The 18,104-nt window shown below is 40.9% G+C and overlaps 1 protein-coding gene across 3 annotated transcripts in view; it reads left to right on the forward strand.

The window, feature by feature from the left end:
• The window catches only part of mtus2a (microtubule associated tumor suppressor candidate 2a), a 44,533-nt gene that overhangs the window by 21,665 nt on the left and 4,764 nt on the right, over window positions 1-18,104 (forward strand). For 2 of the 3 annotated variants that reach the window (XM_084942428.1, XM_084942429.1), the window contains exons 5-12: window positions 9,509-9,673; window positions 12,328-12,426; window positions 14,657-14,820; window positions 14,904-15,029; window positions 17,033-17,099; window positions 17,414-17,628; window positions 17,722-17,827; window positions 17,935-18,008. In XM_084942428.1, the coding sequence (XP_084798554.1) occupies window positions 9,509-9,673; window positions 12,328-12,426; window positions 14,657-14,820; window positions 14,904-15,029; window positions 17,033-17,099; window positions 17,414-17,628; window positions 17,722-17,827; window positions 17,935-18,008 (1,016 nt within the window). The remainder of the gene's footprint in view (window positions 1-9,508; window positions 9,674-12,327; window positions 12,427-14,656; window positions 14,821-14,903; window positions 15,030-17,032; window positions 17,100-17,413; window positions 17,629-17,721; window positions 17,828-17,934; window positions 18,009-18,104) is intronic. The other variant, XM_084942430.1, reaches the window with a different exon arrangement.

The raw sequence follows: 18,104 nt of genomic DNA on the forward strand, positions 1-18,104 counted from the left end.
AAACTGCTGATTCATCAGCATCACTTTCCACAGTGAACAAACAATGGGTTGTTTTCTCGCCGTGGCACTGGTGCATTGCACAAAGTGGATGGAACATTAGGACTACCTCCAAATCCTTCACCTCAAATCAACACCTAGACGGTAAAATTTGTTCATAATTAAGTGCTCTAATAGGATAATGATCAAAAGTAATCAATTTACGTTCTTCATTTTATATAAAACCTTCATTTCTACAGTTTTTTTCTTAAAATAAAATATTTCAAATAATGTCACACATAAGTGAAATTTGATTTAAGATATTTCTGCTGAGCAAACATTCATTACATCAGGACACACTGCAGCTCTTCACATACTGTAATGATACACTTGTACTACTAAATCAGAGAAGAACAAACACAATGTGACATGATCTTTCTTGCTGGCACATTGTCTATTTAAAAAGCTCTCAGTATTAATGTGCAGTAGCCAATCACCTGTCGGTCAAAACTCCTTAGGCAGTTAAACCTTTATACATCAAATATACTCAGAAAGTGTAGCAGCACCTGCCAGGACAACAGAGAAGACTAGAAATTTTTAAAAGTAGTGCCTGCAGCAGAATATTCCTCTTCCTGCTGTTGAACGGCTGCAGCGTGAGGTGAAGCTAAAATGGAATAGAGGATGATAGACGTGAGAGGAGGAAGATTAAGGTCCTTTGATGTTAAGTTTTATGTGTGTGTCTGTTGGTGTGTTTGTACGTGGCATGCAGTGCGGGAGACAGAAGGGGAGAGCAGAAACATTTATTTCCACTTTTGACTCTGCGTGGTGCTTGTGGCCTTTATCAGTGAAGTATTTGAACTCTTGGCCCTTTTTGAACCCCCCAGACTAAACCGGGCTTCACTGCAGATCCTCCTTTTTCTTTCCTGCTGTGTGAGTACTTGATGAGCTTTAAACACAAGGTTGTCTGATGTCTTTTTGTCTTACTTTACTTTACTTTCTTGGGGGGATAACTTTCACAGTCATACTAGCTCTTCTCTTTGCGAGATTAGGGTGAGTTGCCATACATTTATATGTATAATGAGTTTAAAACCACAACAATAAATGTATTTAGGAGTTTCTCTAATCCACATGATCAAAATTATAAATATACATATATAAATAAAAAAATACATACACCCTCATTAATATTTGGTTAATTAGTCCTTAGCAAGTTGCACCTTGATCAGACACTTTTGGTAGTCATCAAAAAGCTTGTAGTATATTTTCGAAAGGGTTGAGGTCAGGTGTTTGGGAAGGCTATTTCAGAAGCTTAATGTTAACCTGATTTATCGATTTGAAACCAGTTTGATGTGTGTGTGAGATCATTGTCCTGTTGAAATATCCAATTGTGTCCATGTTCCAAACATCTAGCTGCTGATTTGAGGTGAAGCTGAAGAATCTGAGGGTAGTCCTCCTTTCTCATTATTCTATCATCTTTGTTTAATAAACCAATACCACTGGCAGCAAAACAGCCCAGAGCAGAATGCTACTACCACCGTGCTTGACAGTTTCTGCAGTGTTCTTAGATTTGAATGCCTCACTTTTGTCCACTTTTGTCCTTCAAACATACCTTCTAGTTCTTGTAAATAAATAGCTTAATCTTTGTCTCCTCTGGCCATAAAACCTTTCTCCGACATTTGGTTTGTTTATGTGGGCAGCTACAAACTTCAGTCGGGTTCAATTGTCCATGGCAATGTAAAACTTGCTTTACTGTGTAAAGGAATGTAGGTGTTGCAGCATTTCCCAGTTCATTGCAGACTTCAGCCTTGTCAGTTTCTGGGTTGTTCCCAAACATCCTAAGCAATTCTTCTCACCGCAGGGTGACAATTTGTGTCTTGTTCCACACCTTGACGAAGTTGTGATACATGCAAATAACTTGTACTTAAACACAGTTGTTTGAACTGATGATGCTGGAAGCTGCATTAGCGTAGAAATGGCTCCAAGAGACCTTCCCAACTTGTGTAAATCTACAGTTCTCAATATTAGATCTTCCTATTACTCTGTGTGCTCTGGTCAATCCAACAAGTCCTGCCAAAGTCAGCCATGCAGTCAGTCATGATCACTAATGAGACATTAGTAGGCATGCTTATTAAAAGGTTTAAGTGAGTGTATGTATACTTTTGACCCTGTGTAGTTTAGAGAAAATCCATAATAAATTCAAACTTGTGTAATTACCGTGACATTTATGCACATGATGAGTGTATATAAACATCTGACCACAACTGTATCAAACTTTAGTCAGAGATTTAGCTAATATGGGTTTTTTCAATAATATATTAAAGCTGTCAAAATACAGGAAGACTGACGTTTCATTTAAACCGAAGCCTTTCCTCAATTTGAATTTTAAATATTGTCAGTTTTACCCCCCAAAAAACGCCTTTAGAAATCTTTATATAGCTCACGGCACTTTCTGAGAGACTGGTCCGTGTTTCTGCACAAACTCATTTGTAGAGAGAGGTTTGCAATACCTGATTTTCCTCTTCTGCTCTGGGATCTTTGCCCCATCTCACCACGCTCCAGCTTCGATCAAAGAACAGAAAGACTGACAGATGCATTCTCACATCCTTCTGTCAAGGATGTCAGGGGAGCTCCAGCAACCTAGTACCTACTTGTGCAGAGAGAAGCATTCCCCATTGATCAACAAGCAAAACGGACTCTGTTAGTGCTCTGGATGGTACTGATAGAAGAAATCATTAAGGAGTAACGCGTTTGGGAAATGATTGCAGGGCACTAGTAAAGTGGGTTAGAGGAATGTCCCTGGAGTTTATACTTCCCACTGTTGTAGTTCATCCTCCAGCTCAGTGGGTTGTGTGTGTGTGTGTACGGTGCAGGAGTAGTGTAGATAGTAGCTTCAGTAAAAATAGCTGATGGCTTGTTCAACTATAAGCCATTCAACTTTATTATTACAGTGGGATGAAAAAAGAGTCATACAGCATCAGGAAACTGGGGAAATTAATGAAAAGTATTTGCATGGCTAGATACTATTAGAGCTAATTGGAATTAGGGCGGCCCTGTGACAGACTGGCGACCTGTACAGGGTGTACCCCGCCTCTCGCCCTATGACAGCTGGGATAGGCTCCAGCGCCCCCCGCGACCCTGAAAAGGATGAGCGGAAGCGAATGGATGGATGGATGGATGGAATTAGGGCATTTTTCTGCATAGGAACACATAACATCCACACACTAAGCTAATACTAGGCTAAACTGCTTTGACCATAATTGATTCTTATCAGCGGTTTGTATATAAGTACACATGGAAATATGTATGAGTTAGTCTAGAGGCTAGAGTAGAGTATCTAGAGGCCCGTAGGTTATTCTACATGGCATTGATTAGCTATTAATTCAATCCATGCTTTAGCCCAGTGGCTGACATCTCCCAAGATGTTTCATGTGTGTGTGTGTGTGTGTGTGTCTGCGTGCTTTTGCACTGAACACACCCCTCTTGCATCCGCACATGAAAGAGGGGTGTGTGCTGTTAATTCCTCTGTGATTGACAGACTCTGTTTCATAGCTGAGAGAAGATTCCAGCAGAAGACAGTTGATTAAGCCTGTGCCTTTGAGCAACACCGACTCCATGACAGAAACTCAATCGCCAAAACAAACTGTGTATTATCAGCTCTATTTGTCTTGTCTTGCGATAATAAAATATTGTAAGAAATCAAACGAAGGGCGGGCTGGAGCGAGCAGGGAGCTGAGGGGAGAAGAAGAGCTGAAGGGAGATGCAGCGGTGAAAGCAAATTCAATGAGTCAAAATGAGCTAAGGGGAGAGAGGAAGGAAGACAGGGGAAAAAGGAGCGGAAAGCGAGGCATGCGGAGATCTGCATAGAGAGGAGAGTGAATGCCGTACCCCAGATGCCATGGCTCAGATCTAGTCTCTGACTCATGCTCGCTCACTGTGAACAGATGGTTTCTGTGGTGCATGTGCGCACACACTTATAAGCAATCGCACACACACACGCTGGTGGAGGAGAACATTAGATGGGCCAATTAGATATGGCTGGCATTCTGTGGTAGAGGAGAGAAAAAACTAACATGGAAGAGGCTTATTGAAGCGGCAGTGCTCTAGCGGTGAGGATGGGCTCGATGGGGCTGTTTATTAACTGCTAAACTCCCACTCTATTTCATCCAGCTCTGTGTTAATCGAGCTTTACGAGCTTAAAAGATGCTTTAGACTGACAAAGATGCATGCATATTAGTCAAGAGGCAGCACCCCTGTCCTTCGTTCTCTCCCCGCTGAGGAGCTCTTATTGCTATTTTAGTTTTTCACTGATGCATCTCTTAGAAGAAGCAAATAACTCCAGGAAATATATTTTTAATGAGATAATTGCAGGACGTCAAACATTTTTGAAAAGATTTTGGAATAATAAAATAGCTGCTAACACAAGCTAAGTTTTGTTTGAGTTTTATTAGAAAGTTTCATGTTGTCAGCCAGTATCGTTTCTTTTCCTGTTTTTTATTTACTAGTTTTTGCCTTTTTATTATATTTTTTATTTTACAGCCTCAAAGGCAAACTCTTTTATAGACACATAAATAATGTCGTCACACTTGTTATATGTAATTTCGTGGCTGAAAAATGTAAGCTTGTAAAATTAATAAATGAATATTTATTTTTTTGCTTTGTTCTTTCAGAAACCTAAACAGGGAGCTTGATATTATCCCAAAAAGTGTCAATAACTAACAGGCGGGTGTAGCAGCACCATGGTGGTAAATGCATTTTCATTAACTTATTCTGTAAAAGGCTTAGCGCCTGGAGACTGAGTACTGCTAAAATAGTGCTGACTGCCTGTGCTCACTTCTCGTGATGTTGCCTCAGTGAGTGAAATGACCGTTTTTGTCCAAGCTTGTGACCAGAAGCTGAAAGAAATGCAGAGCTAATGGCTCGGCTTAAGAACACTTCAGCAGGGATGATTCTGGCTGTCACTTTGAACCCAGACTGTGGTTAACAGATGGTCTCCTTCTACTGCCTCCTCTCTCCATCCTAAATCTTTCGCTTATTCTCTCCTGCTTTGAATTTTCATAAATCTTCTTTCTTCAAGACTGATCAAGAGCCTAACAGCAGTGTTATATTTAACCTCCTAGGACCCTGCGTCCACATATGTGGACATCACATTTTATTTAGACCAAAATACTCACTTTTGCTCTACAAGGGCCTGATATCCACTTACGAGGACATTATACTGCCACTGTTCTATCAAAATTCTAACAAATATCTTCATTTGTGGCTCTCATTTTTCTTAGAAACAAAAATCAGGTAAAAAAAACAAAACATTTGATAATTCTTTGTTTTTACATTCATCGGGCCCCAATATGCCCCAATATCAAAGAGAAATTAAAAATGCATGCTCTGGAAGAGTTCGGGTCTTAGGAGGTTAATCAAGAGAAAATGCTTTTCCTCCAGCCTAACTCTGAGGTCATTTCTTAAGACTGAACTTTAAATTGCCATTTGACTGCTTTCAGTCAGTGCTCCTTATCATAGAGGAGCATCTCTCTCTTGTTGACCATGAGAGGAGAAACGCTGTCCTTTTAGCTGGAATGAACTTTTAATCTCTTGGCATCTGTGTCCTAAGAGAGGAAAGGAGGCCCGAGGCTGCTGCCGTCAGCTCCTGTGTTATCATTTAATTCGACTGTCTACAACCCATGCCTTTGCTCTGTGGGGTTATTAATTTGATATTTATATATTCAGATATAACCTTACCATGACTTTCAAGAACATCACACATCATTGTAGCGTTTTATTCCCTGATATAAAACTGAGAATTGTGGGATGTACAACTCCGTGCATTTGCAAACTGTTTTTTAGTTACCATGAGAAGACATTTGGTGACAATCTTAACTTAAAGTTTTAAGTTAAGGTAGCTTGAGATAAATTTCAGTTTGGAGCATATTTAAAGCCACACTTTCTAATTTTGAACCAATCAACCTCCTTTTTCAATTCCAGGTTGCACTTTCAATTAAAAGGATTAATGTAACCTGAATATTGAATATCAAATCTGTATCTTATTCTATGTTTTATTCATCTTACTCTGTTAGCATGCTTTGGAAACCCAGTATTCGAGTTAATCTGCTTGTTGACCAGTTTCTAATATTTAATATTGTTAATGTGATTTTATCTAGATAGCTTTTCTTCCAAATATTCTTTTACTGGTTCATCTACAAATACTGGATAGAGTCGATGGAGTCAAATTCCCTTCCTTATGTGGCTAGATTTTTTTTTCTTTTGACAGTTGTTCTGAATTTCATTTATTCCACCTTTAAAAACAGCTGAAGGAAGGAATCAGCAGGAAGCCATTGATAAGCAGAACAAATTATGGCCTCTGATGAATATGAGTTTCAAGCTTCATTACACACGCTGTCTTTCGCACTGAACAGTGTTAAAGGAAACTGACATCTGTCTGTGAGAACATGTGGTCTAATTAAAAAAAGTTAAAATTAGGGTTAGGCTTAAAAGTCGGTGTATAAATGGAAGAAATTTTCAGTAGGTTTACACACTGACTTCAAATTCCAGTTATATCTATACACGTGTTGTCTAAATGTTTATTTAACAGGGAAACATTACTCATCACTTATACGATAAGTTTGTCTTAAATCACAGTACAAAAGCAGCGTGCGAGCAAACCTGGATCTGTTACTTTTAACTTTGTGAATTAATTTATAGCTGTTTGTTTTTCTGATTATTTCTTCTGCACTATAGCATGTATGATGAAAAAGTGCACAACTCGGTCATTTAAGGCACACGGTGTAATCTCTGTCTTAAGGTATTTGTACTTTTGTTGTTAAACAAAAATAAGTGAGAGAAAATAAAGAAATGGATTTATTGATTAAAACGCAAAGAAACCGCATTAATTAACATTAGCTTAATCATGAGTTAAACATAATAATATTAACAGGGAAATGATAATATCTGTTCATTGTGTCATCACGAATACTTTTTGTACTTTTGTTCTTCAAGTACAAGTTTGAGTGTAGTGATTTTAAATTAAATATTTGCGCACTGTGAGGCTGCTTCATCTATTTATATACAGGACGCGAGTACCTCCAGTTCAGTAGGTATTAACGAGAAATGCTCACAAACCACAACTTAAAACATCTATACTCTTCCACTTGTTCTTATCAGGGTCGCAGGAGCCTATCACAGTTAACATGTGATGAACGGCACAGTACACCCTGGACAGGTCGCCAGTCTGTTGCAGGGCTAACGCAGAGAGACAGACAACAATATGCTCTCACATTCACACCTATGACAATTTAGAATCAGCAGTTAACCTAACCCAACTAGGTTATTTGTCTTTGGGAGAGAGCTGGTAAAGGAAAGGAAAGGACGTGAAGGAAATATGGTGAAATCAAAGTCACGATCTTCTTGGTGTGAGGCAACAGTGCTAACCACCACCGTGCTGCCCTGACTTAAAACAGGACCAATGTAACCCCTTTACCTGCTTCATTAGTTATCTTACAAATATCTCAAAGAATCTGTTACCGCATGGTTCTTCTTTTCATATAATACATAATACATCATTTGTCTTTTTGTTGGGTGGTAGGTGTTTTTCAGGGAAAAAAAGGGGGGCTATTGATTTGCCATGTCAGCACTGCAAGCTGCACTGCAAGCTCCTACATCAGCGCCAGCGTATGCATGTTTGCACCTGGATGCATTCCCCCTGGGTTACTTTCAACGTGAATGGGCTTGATCAGTTCCTTGCTATAAACGTGAATGTGAAAAACACCAAAGAGTTCATGTCGCCGTGAGAACGAAGCATTTGACTATTTTACTTTCAAATTAAAATGTCGTTTTTTTTTCCAGTGAATACCACTGAAAACCAAAAAGCCAGGTCAGTTCTGCTGGTCTTGGTTTAGCTATGAGGAATAAACCCATCCAATAAAATGGTCTCCCGCTGAGAACAAAAGCCTGCTGTCTTTTGTTCCCAGCTGTTTCCTCTTATTCATGGTCCCTTTTTCATTTCTTTGCTATTTTTCATCCGCCTCTATAAAATACTAAGCTTGCTGCCGGCTCCATTGCAGCACCAATTATTGCTCCTTGTAGGTCTTTTTATATCCTTTTGTTGCCTTCCTCCTAATTCCATGCATCCAGCCTTTTCCCTCTTTCTTTCTCTGTTATCCATCATCAGCTGGCAATTAGCCAATAAGTGATGCATATCAGCTTGATAATGAAATGCATCCCCCCTTTTCTCCTTCTCTAAGCCCTCAAAATAGTCGCCATCTTCTCTTTCACAGCATTCCCCAGTTTTGTATTCCCCACATCATCGTTTTCTCTTCCTCTCTGTGCTCCGGGAGTTCATTTGTCCATATTTGACCTCTGACGAATGAGCTCATCTCTGTTTATATCGGCCAGCCAACTGATCTATGTCAACTCAGTTTAAATGTTCTACGCTAGGTTTTCATCTTTTAAACCTCTAATATAAAGGATGCTGACAGGTTGAGCCACAGAGCTCTGTGAACGTAGTCCACTCCTCTCTCCAAGATTAGATTTGAATGAGATAAACTGACCATATCTTCAGCTGGTTAATGAGAAAAAATTGCTGTCAGACTGTCAGCAGCCTTAGTAATGAACTCCCAGAGGAGCTCTGGGATAATATGGAAGCTTGGGGAATGCAACATATGTCAACTGTGTGCTGACAAATCAGTGAACAATAAGACATGCTAGTTAGGTTAACTGGTGACTCTAAATTGGCTGTAGAGGTGGATGTGAGAGTTTGCAGTGATGGACTGGTGACCTGTCCAGGTTGTTTCCTGCTTCTGGAATATTACATATAATATTGCTGTTTTTATATTTGCACAATATTCATGCATAAAAGAGCAAAGTAAGTTTGCAGTCACTATGGGCTTGCGGCTGATCAAAGGAAAGTATTGATAGATACATTCAAACAGGATTTTTTTCCTGTGTTGTTAAGCAACCAACTTGCGTTACAGTGAGGTACAAGTTGTTCTAAATGGCTTAATGCTAATTTCATAGCTTCTTTCAATCAGCTTTAAAACCAATTCTTAATCCCTGTTTGATGGAAAAATGTTGAAGCTTGAGAAATGCCGGTAATCTCTTGTGTCACTATTGATCAGGAACGGGGAGATGAGCAGGATTTATGCCGTGCGAGAGAGAGTGTGTAAACTATCTGCCAGTTTTTCAATAGATTAGAGCTCCATTAAGAGTCAGGAAGAGCCGTAATCACTGCGAGTATACATGTTCCAAGTATTGTATGCTTGTCGATGTGTCCCTGTGTAAACAAATCCCTGTATGTGTGTGTGTTTGAGATTGTGTGGGTATATGAAAGACAAGTGTATGTCCCGGGTTAACGGACAAGAAATTGGGGGCAGCAGCAGTGAGACCCTGAGGTTAGAAACCATTTCCCGGTCCAGTGACCCTAAATTCAGTCAGAATATAGCCCTGTCCAGTTATAGGAATAATATGTGATCGCAAGAGATGTGAAATAAAGAAAATAGGGCAGAAAACTCTGAAGGTAATGAGTTGGGGGTTTTTTGTATTCTAGGTCTGAGTGTGAGTGAGGAGCCTCCTCTTCATAGAGTGACAACTGGCACTGCGTCAACAGATCACCAGAGAGGGGCTCAATGTCGCAGCAACAGCCTCCAGCCCCCCTCCACTCCGGCACTGCCCCGACGCTACCTGCCACCCCAGTCAAGAAGCTCCCCTGGAGGTCAGTAGTTTTCCTGGAATGGCGCACAGAGTCTTGGTTTGATAAAACTGAAAACATTTTTTTGTTTTTTCTGTGATTTGGCACAGCTAACATTTCTGCACTACCACACATCAGTCTAAACCCATAAACTCTGTGTAGTAAATGCAGGAAATATATATTTTACATGCACATTTGTTCTCCATGAATGTGTGCAAAAGAGAGAGATGCATGTTTCCAGTAACAGATTGCGTCCTATTGTCTCATGCTGTCGTCACATATGTGGTTTACAGGCACGTATTGTGCACATATGTTAAAATAATTTAAAATATCATGAGAAATCCACATTAGAGGAGGCACACTATGCAGCATATCCAATTGAGTGCCACCAGGAATAAGAGGATGGAATTGACAGCAGCAATGTTCTTTTTCAAATGCATTTGTATTATCATACATGGAATTAACACCAGGCGCTCCATAGTATCGCACTTCACTCTGCCACATTTATATGATGTTATAAAAATGTCCTGTTTCTGCTTGAATAGATGACACAGGGCTACATGTTCTCTTCTGTGACATAAGCGAAATACATTTGAGACAAAACAATGCAGACATCGCTATTGTTGCCAACAGGTTCTTATCAGGGATGCAGACGGTGTTGAGGGGATGAGAAAATATCCTTCACCCTGTGTGCCCTGAGCTGATACAGAGTGTGTTATGAATTATTGATGTAGAAAGTTCCTGGCAACCTGACTCATACCCTTTTTTTATATTCGCGTTGCATTAAGGCTTTTTTTTGGCTCTCTATAGGGTTGTACATACTCATATGTACAGTCATGGCAATAAAACAGAAGGTACACCATCTTTGAATTCTAAAGTTTTATGCATCACCACAATGAGGTAAATAGAACCTCAGATGAGCACCAACACATGCAGTGTGTCATTATTTATTATTTATTTACCAAAAATCAAGCCGAAATTGTCACGGTCTGGCTGGCAGACCGTGGGGATGTAGGGAATGAGGATCCAAGCGCGGAGCTCTGTGTGTAGACAGTGCGTTTATTTACAGTGTGGTAAATACTGATGCACAATTAATCCCCGTGCTCCCCAAGACTCCCGTGTGTGTCTTCCAGTGGCGTCCGTGTTCGTGCGCCCCGCTGTCGTGACTGTGCACACCCTGTGCGTGCTGTCCTTCCTCTCCACGCTCCTCCTGCAGGGAAAACAATGGAAGCAGCCGTTAGACACTGACCCCTGCGGGCAAACATGATCAGTACTTCCTGGACTAACACTGACTTGGGAGTCTAACTCAATGATCCCACGTCGGTAGGAGCTCCAAGACTCTCCTAAGTAGCTCCCCCGACGAGCCCTGATCAGCAGCAGGTGTGTGGCTTCGGGTGTGGCCAGTCCCCTAGCAGGGCCACACCCACCAGGCCTGAAGGCGCCTGTAAACAAGTGTTCAGACACACCTGCACCCATACACACACCCACACACACACTCATATCTACAAACATGGAGAAGAGGGGCAGCAACACCAAAAATACATATAATATCACAAGTCCATGACTGCCCAGGGATCCTGGGTCGCTCAGACCCAGGACCCTGACAGAAATGCAGAAACTGTATGTGGAAAAACTAAATACACCCCCATGATTAAGTAACTTGTAGAAACACCTTTAGCAGCAAAAAAAACTGAAGTAACATGTCATGAGCACGTGTAGTATGTAGGCAATGGGAAATGCAGCTGTGCTATCCTAAACAGCTTCTTATCACAAGCATCTGCTGACCTTTTATTTTCAAGTAGCCCATCCAGATTTAAATTCAGATTCTACAAAGCCTCACTGTGTGTTCGAGTCAGTACGATGATGTGATGTGACAGTGTGTGGCAATAAAGATTCCCTCTGAGAGCCACATTTGCATGATTTTACCAAAACATGCACACTGAACACCGCACACACAGTGTTGCTGCAGAGCAAAAGAAACCTCCAGGGTTATATGGGGATTTGTTCAGGATCAGAGGCTTCTTTCCCGTAACAGGTCTAATTAGTTTCTTTTCAAGGTCTCGCTCCCACTCTCCTGCCTGCTTCACACCAGTCTCCCTGCTAACCTCTTGAAACTTTCTTCCTTCCTACTTCTTTATTTGCGTCACCTCTTTCTTCTCCTCCCCTTAGAATTTTTCACCCCAATTTTCTACATTTTGAGCTCCCGTGTACTTGTTTCAAATCCAGCCACTTGTTCTTACATTCACTAGTTCTGCAAAAGATTCAATGTGAAACGCAGGAGAATGTTTTTGAGGGTTGAGATAATATTAATAGATCATTGGGAGTTCCTAATTGTTGCCTGTCTTGACTACAAAGTGCAATAGTGTCACATAGACGAAGGAGGATTTTTAGCACATCTGCTCAGCTTCTTTTTGACCCGCAATATTGTGGGACATAGTTATACTACACAGCAGGGGGGATGTAGCTGGAGATGAAAGCAGAAGGGGTAACTGGAAAGATTGGAAAAAAGTTAGGAGAGGAGGAAAATCAGCCAAGAAATGGAAAAAAGTACAATAAAAAAGATTGAGGCAGGCAGGCAAAGTTGATTTGACACTCATGTGTGTATATCTGACATGCTGTACTAGCCAAATGTCACTGTGTGATATTCGGAGCCTAATCAACACCTTGTGTTGTGACAGTGAGCAGGAAGGAGTTTCAGCGGAGTTCAGAAGTCACACGTTCTCTCCCGTCCTCTCCAAAAAGGCTGGCTGTGGTTCCTCCCAAACCTCAGTCTCCAGGTGAGTTTTTCATCTTTGTTATTATGCAAAGTGTAGATATATGGAATGGTGGTTTTCTTTGTCTACAATACAAAACAGAGGTGCTAGAAATCGAACAGTTTGACTCGCACACAGGGGCAGAAAACTATTGATGGTAATATAGACACCTGTGCTTGTCCTACGATGGCAAGTCAAATTGTATGCAATTAAAAAAGCCTGTGCCAGAATCCCAGTGGCTAACTAATTGTACACTATTCACCCTGATCAGTAAGACTTAACACGTATTGTATAGCTCTAACTCACTCTGCTCTGGGGTGTCCCGCCCCCCAAATATTTCTAATACCCAGATGTGGTTCTAAACAGTTTGAGGTGGAGATTTGTGATATTTAACAATTTCTTCTATGTTGTGCTTTCATCCATGTGGTCTGGAAAAAGCAGAGTAATTTTCTTTTGGGATTGCGGAGAGAATCCAGATGTTTCCTAGCAGAGTCAAACACATCTCCTCAGGCCACTTATTTTCTCACTTTAGTGCTGCTGTTCACCTTTGTCTTTACTGCTACTTTCTCGGACCTCGTCTACTCCTACACGGTCCCAAAATGAAAGCATTTTTCTTCTTTCAAATTCCCAGCATCATTGATTTTGCTCTTGTTTACTGAAATTTGCAGACTGTTGTTCCACCTTGAAGTTGCTCTGGAGACGATCCCAGCAAGATGCTAGCGAGAGAAAGTGAAACTGATATTCACCTCGTGAATATCTCGGCCTTGATATCTTTAAGAACACCCTAAAAACACACAGACAAACACTTCCATCTATGCTCTCCGCAAGATTTGCCATTACCTTTTCTCATTGTTTCTTGCATCGTTATTTCTCATCCATCCACCTCTCTGCTCTCATCTGCATGCTGCCTTCACACTCATCCATATAGGCTCATTTAGTATTCAGTATCCTCTCTCTAACCTTTCAAGTAGAACCTGCACATGTCTGTGTGTGTGCACATGCATGCTTGTGCACATGTGCCTGAAAAAGAGGCAGAGAGCATTTACTGAAAATAAAGGAAAGGGATTCCTAATAAGGCTTCAAGGCAAAGAAAGGACATTGAGATAGATGGAGCTCTGGAACAATTGCTGACGCTTGCATTTTTTTAACAGATGGCATCAAAACATCTCTGCAGTTTTTTACCTTTTGGTCTTTACTTCTGTCATTTTTTCAGAGAGCTACTCCTACTAATGTGTTACATTTCTACCCGAAGCCCTTTGGTTATATTTGGTTAAACGGGTTATAGACATCAATCACCAAGACAGTTATTCAGTTCATCTGCAGCTATTCCACTCTATCCATCCGTTTTACCCCCCGCACCCCCACCTCCCTCCAAACAATTTTGCACTCATTACCTGGGACCCTGCTCCCCAAGCCCAGCCTCGTGTTGCCATGGAGACCACTCCCCATGCTCCAGCAGGCCTGAATTATATGGTTGAGGCAGGTGATTTGGTGTTCTGCTGTGATTTTATTTTGTGTGCAAGCACATTTCCACCTACAGGCTGGTTTGTGAGTCTGTTGCTAATATAGAGTAAATTTTATGGTATACACACACTCGCACTGTAACAAGGTGGCACAAGGGTTAATCGCCTTGCTTGTGTGTCAGCTATGATTTAATGATTGTGCCCCTTCAGACACCGTTACTTTGATGTGCCCAAATGTTTCTTTACATATGCATGTTGTAAATAAAACACCCACGTTAGCATAATCGTGGTGTTAAATCGTTATATGAGAGAAGTTTACACATTTATCATGAGTTTAAATGGTTCATTATGAGAAACTACCTGAAGACTGTATTAAAAAAAAGATTTAATTAAATTACTACCATTTATCCTGAAAATGCGATCACTGATTCACCAGTTGAATTTTGATGTTTAAAATTGCCAGATTCCATTACGGATATTTTTTTGGTTTCATGTATTTACTTCCTGTTTGTTACCTCTTTATGCTGGGAAACTACTGAACTGTTTTAAAAGTGTCTCTCCTTTTTGTCACTGTCATTCAACACTAAAACTGATGTGACAGAACAGATAAACTTCGGTATATATGTTTAATTGGCTGATGTTCAGTTGATACATGTGTGAGTCCCTAATGTCTTGTTAGTTTCCTTAAAACACACACACACACACACACACACACACACACACACACACACACACACACACACACACACACGCTCATTCTAACCTTATTTGATTGTCTTTGTTACGTGCAGCAGCAGTCCGGGGCTCAGCTCCCTCTGGTTCCCCTCGCCATGTGGCCCCCCTGAGGCTACAGCAAGAACAGCAGGAGAACCTGCAGAGAGAGAAAGAGGAGGCTCAACAGAAAGAGAAACAGAGGCAAGCGGAGGAGAGAGAAAAAGAAAAGCAAAGAGAAGAGGTGGGTAACTGAGAAACTCTGCAGCACCGTTTGGGCCGTGCTCCGTTCTGTTCATTCTGGTATTATTCTGTGTCGCTTTTCAGGTTCAGAGGCTGCAGGGACGCTGCGAACAGCAGGAGAGGCAGCTGAAAGCTCTTAGAGATGAACTGAGGAAGACTTCGCTGGGTCTAGAAGCTTTCATAGTCACCACTCAGCATTATTGCCTCAAGGTAGCGAACTGGAATGATACTGTGCACAGTATTATTGTAATCACCATATTAAGGCTTAAAGGTTCACCTGCCATCTCATGCAGATTTACAACATAATACCGCAGTCTTAGTGTTTACACCAAGCCTAATATGTATGACACACGTGCACACAGTGCACACGCGTGAATTTAAGGGCACATGCAGTATTTAACAGCATGAAGTGTTCACAGCATGGTCAATGAGATGCTGGATGACAAACAGTTTGAACGGTGTGACTGTGGAAAGGGTCTACCAGAGTTCAGTGTGTCACTGATCTGGTTTCATCCAGCTCTCTGTCTAATGGGATGATTTCACCTCTGAGGTGCTGTGGTAGTAATACCAGTGCCAGACTGTCGGGGGACTGTCTGACTTCTTTATGGTCATTGTCTGAGTGCTGCAATCACAGGTCCACACTGCAGATATACAAGACAGGGAAAGTACAAGTGTGACTTTTGAGTGGATTTGAGCTCCCTCTGCTGGCATCAGTCAAAAACTACAGCTAGAGCATTGTATATAGCAGCGGTCCCCAACCTTTTTTGCGCCACGGACCGGTTTATGCCCGACAATATTTTCACGGACCGGCCTTTAAGGTGTCGCGGATAAATACAACAAAATAAAACTAGTACCGGTACCGAAAAAAAGAAGATTTATTCATAACACACGTGAAAAGACCCAGGAAAACCGAGTTAACGATAAAAACGATAACAAAATAACGCTGAAAACCGATAAAAACCCTGAAAACCATACATTTCTCACCCGAGCCTCAACTCTCGCGGCCCGGTACCAAACGACTCACGGACCGGTACCGGTCCGAGGCCCGGGGATTGAGGACCGCTGGTATATAGTACTGTGTAAACAGTTCTGTATAAGCCAGACTTTCTTGTACTTTTTTAAGTGGTGTTAAGCGATAGGTAGGGTTTCTGAAGGTCTTTGGCATCATTGGCTGCTTTTTCACTCATTTTCAGTCCTGTACGTGAACCCGACCATTTTCTGATGAATGGCCTTTTGTTTAAGCCACTTAACATTAACCTATGAATCATTCACACACAAAAAAACCACCTAACCTAGTGTGGTGTCTAAACATAACACACAACTTAGCAAAAAAACAATTTGAAATTGTGTCTTTGGGCACTTCGTTATGTGTCACAAACGCACATATGTTTCCCTTTTCTCAGGCAGAGCCTACCAAAAGTACTAAAGACAACATAATCTGACATAAAAGAGTATTTTTGCACCAACAAGAAAATGCAAATTTGAAACTTTTGGTTTGAATCATCGTCATCATGTATGAGAGAAGTACAGTGAATGTCTACAGCCATCTGTGAACCACAGTCAGGGCTCCGATATGGTTTGAGGCTTTAATCAGTGCAATAACATCTGGAAAGCTTCTAATTAGCAACAGATTTTTTTTTTTTCTAGCAGTAAAAAAAAACCCTTACTGCTATTTAAGGTAAAGATTAAGAGCTGTTTGTGGCAGTGTGGATTTTTGGGTACATTTCAAATCAAAGCATGCTGTCCACTACGTTGGTTAATGAATGAAAAACGAATCTGTTAATATACCCATCAACCTTACCTGTAGCCTCACAAATAACATCCTAGTAAGTGACTTGTACAAAGCAGTAATACTCAATTTAGGGCATGAGCTAGACTTTTTTCTACTTTACTAAATTCAGATTATTTAACAGGTTCTTACAATGTTTATTTTTCTGTCAAATCTTTTAAATGTCACTAAAGCAGTCCGTACTGCAGCTAAAATGCCAAACAAACCCAGTGTCAACAAGTTTTTTGTAGTTAAAAGGCCAGTAAATCCATAATTAAATCACTTCAAAGATAGACTATTGGCCTTCTGTTCATTATTTAAACTTTTATTATTCTCTTTGGCCAAATTCAAGGCCAGTCTGAGGTCATTTGAGTTTAAGAATTCCAGTTGATTTGTACTTGGGCTGTGCATTGTGTCAACAATGATGTTCATTTTTGTTTTTCAGAATGAAACCGCAGAAGAAAATCAAAGGAAGTTGTCTTTGGAAATGCAAAAGATCAGAGAGGAAATGGGTAAAAATCAAATCACTTAATTAAAGTAATGTACAGCTGTTACATTAACTAAAGCACAGTTTATGTATTCTAGTTAGAATCACTAGACCATTATAATTACCTATTATTCACATCTGGGCTGTTCATACAGTGAATTGTAAAGGTGTAATCAGTGTTATTTTTACATTTTATATTTCAACATAAAATGACTTGCATTAATGATTTCCAAATAGAAATGTTGGTTTTAAGCTTTCTATAGCTGCTAGTGTAATTAGCAGACCTCATCGCGTAACAAGATGACAATATCAATAAGATACAATGTCCTTCATGCACAGCCTCAAACTCAGTGCGCTGGGAGAGACTCCAGAGAGAGAAGGCAGCGCTGGAGGTGGCGTTTGAGCGAGAGCTGCAGGAGCTGCAGCTGCAACAGGAGGCAGAGCTGGCTGCTGTGGAGGAAGGACTCAGGAAGTGTCACTCAGCAGAGGCGGAGCACCTGAAGGCGGAGCATCGGTCAGAGATGGAGGAGTGTAGGACTCAACAGCAGGAGCAGGTAGGAGAAAGGCATCGGTGGGAGGTGACTGGTTTGTTTCTGTTATTAGCTGGCTTTAACGTGCACGTGTACACGTGTGTGGCTGTGCGTTAGATCGAAGAGATGACAGTCAGCCATCAGGCAGCCATTCAGGAACTCAGAGACATGCACAACATCACCATGGCAACACTCCATGAAGAGCACGCCCGTACTATGAGAGGTATGAATGTGGGGTTAGTTTAATAAAAAAAACCACAATATGATGCAAGCACTGCAGGGAGTCACACCAGCTCTCTTCTTTTATCATCCTTGTAAATCTGCACGTAGACTTAAGGAAAGCTCACGAGCAACAGAAGATCCTTCTAGAGGAGGACTTTGAGAAGCTTAGACTTTCTCTACAGGTATGATACTGAAAAGAAGATCTTTTTTTTAGGTTTAAATGTAGATGTTTGTACTGGTACAGTGTGCAATCTTGTATTTTTGTGTGTGCATTTTCT

The sequence above is a fragment of the Perissodus microlepis genome, chromosome 10, assembly GCF_051167445.1.
Source record: "Perissodus microlepis isolate ML-2025 ecotype Zambia chromosome 10, ASM5116744v1, whole genome shotgun sequence".
NCBI lineage: Eukaryota > Metazoa > Chordata > Actinopteri > Cichliformes > Cichlidae > Perissodus > Perissodus microlepis.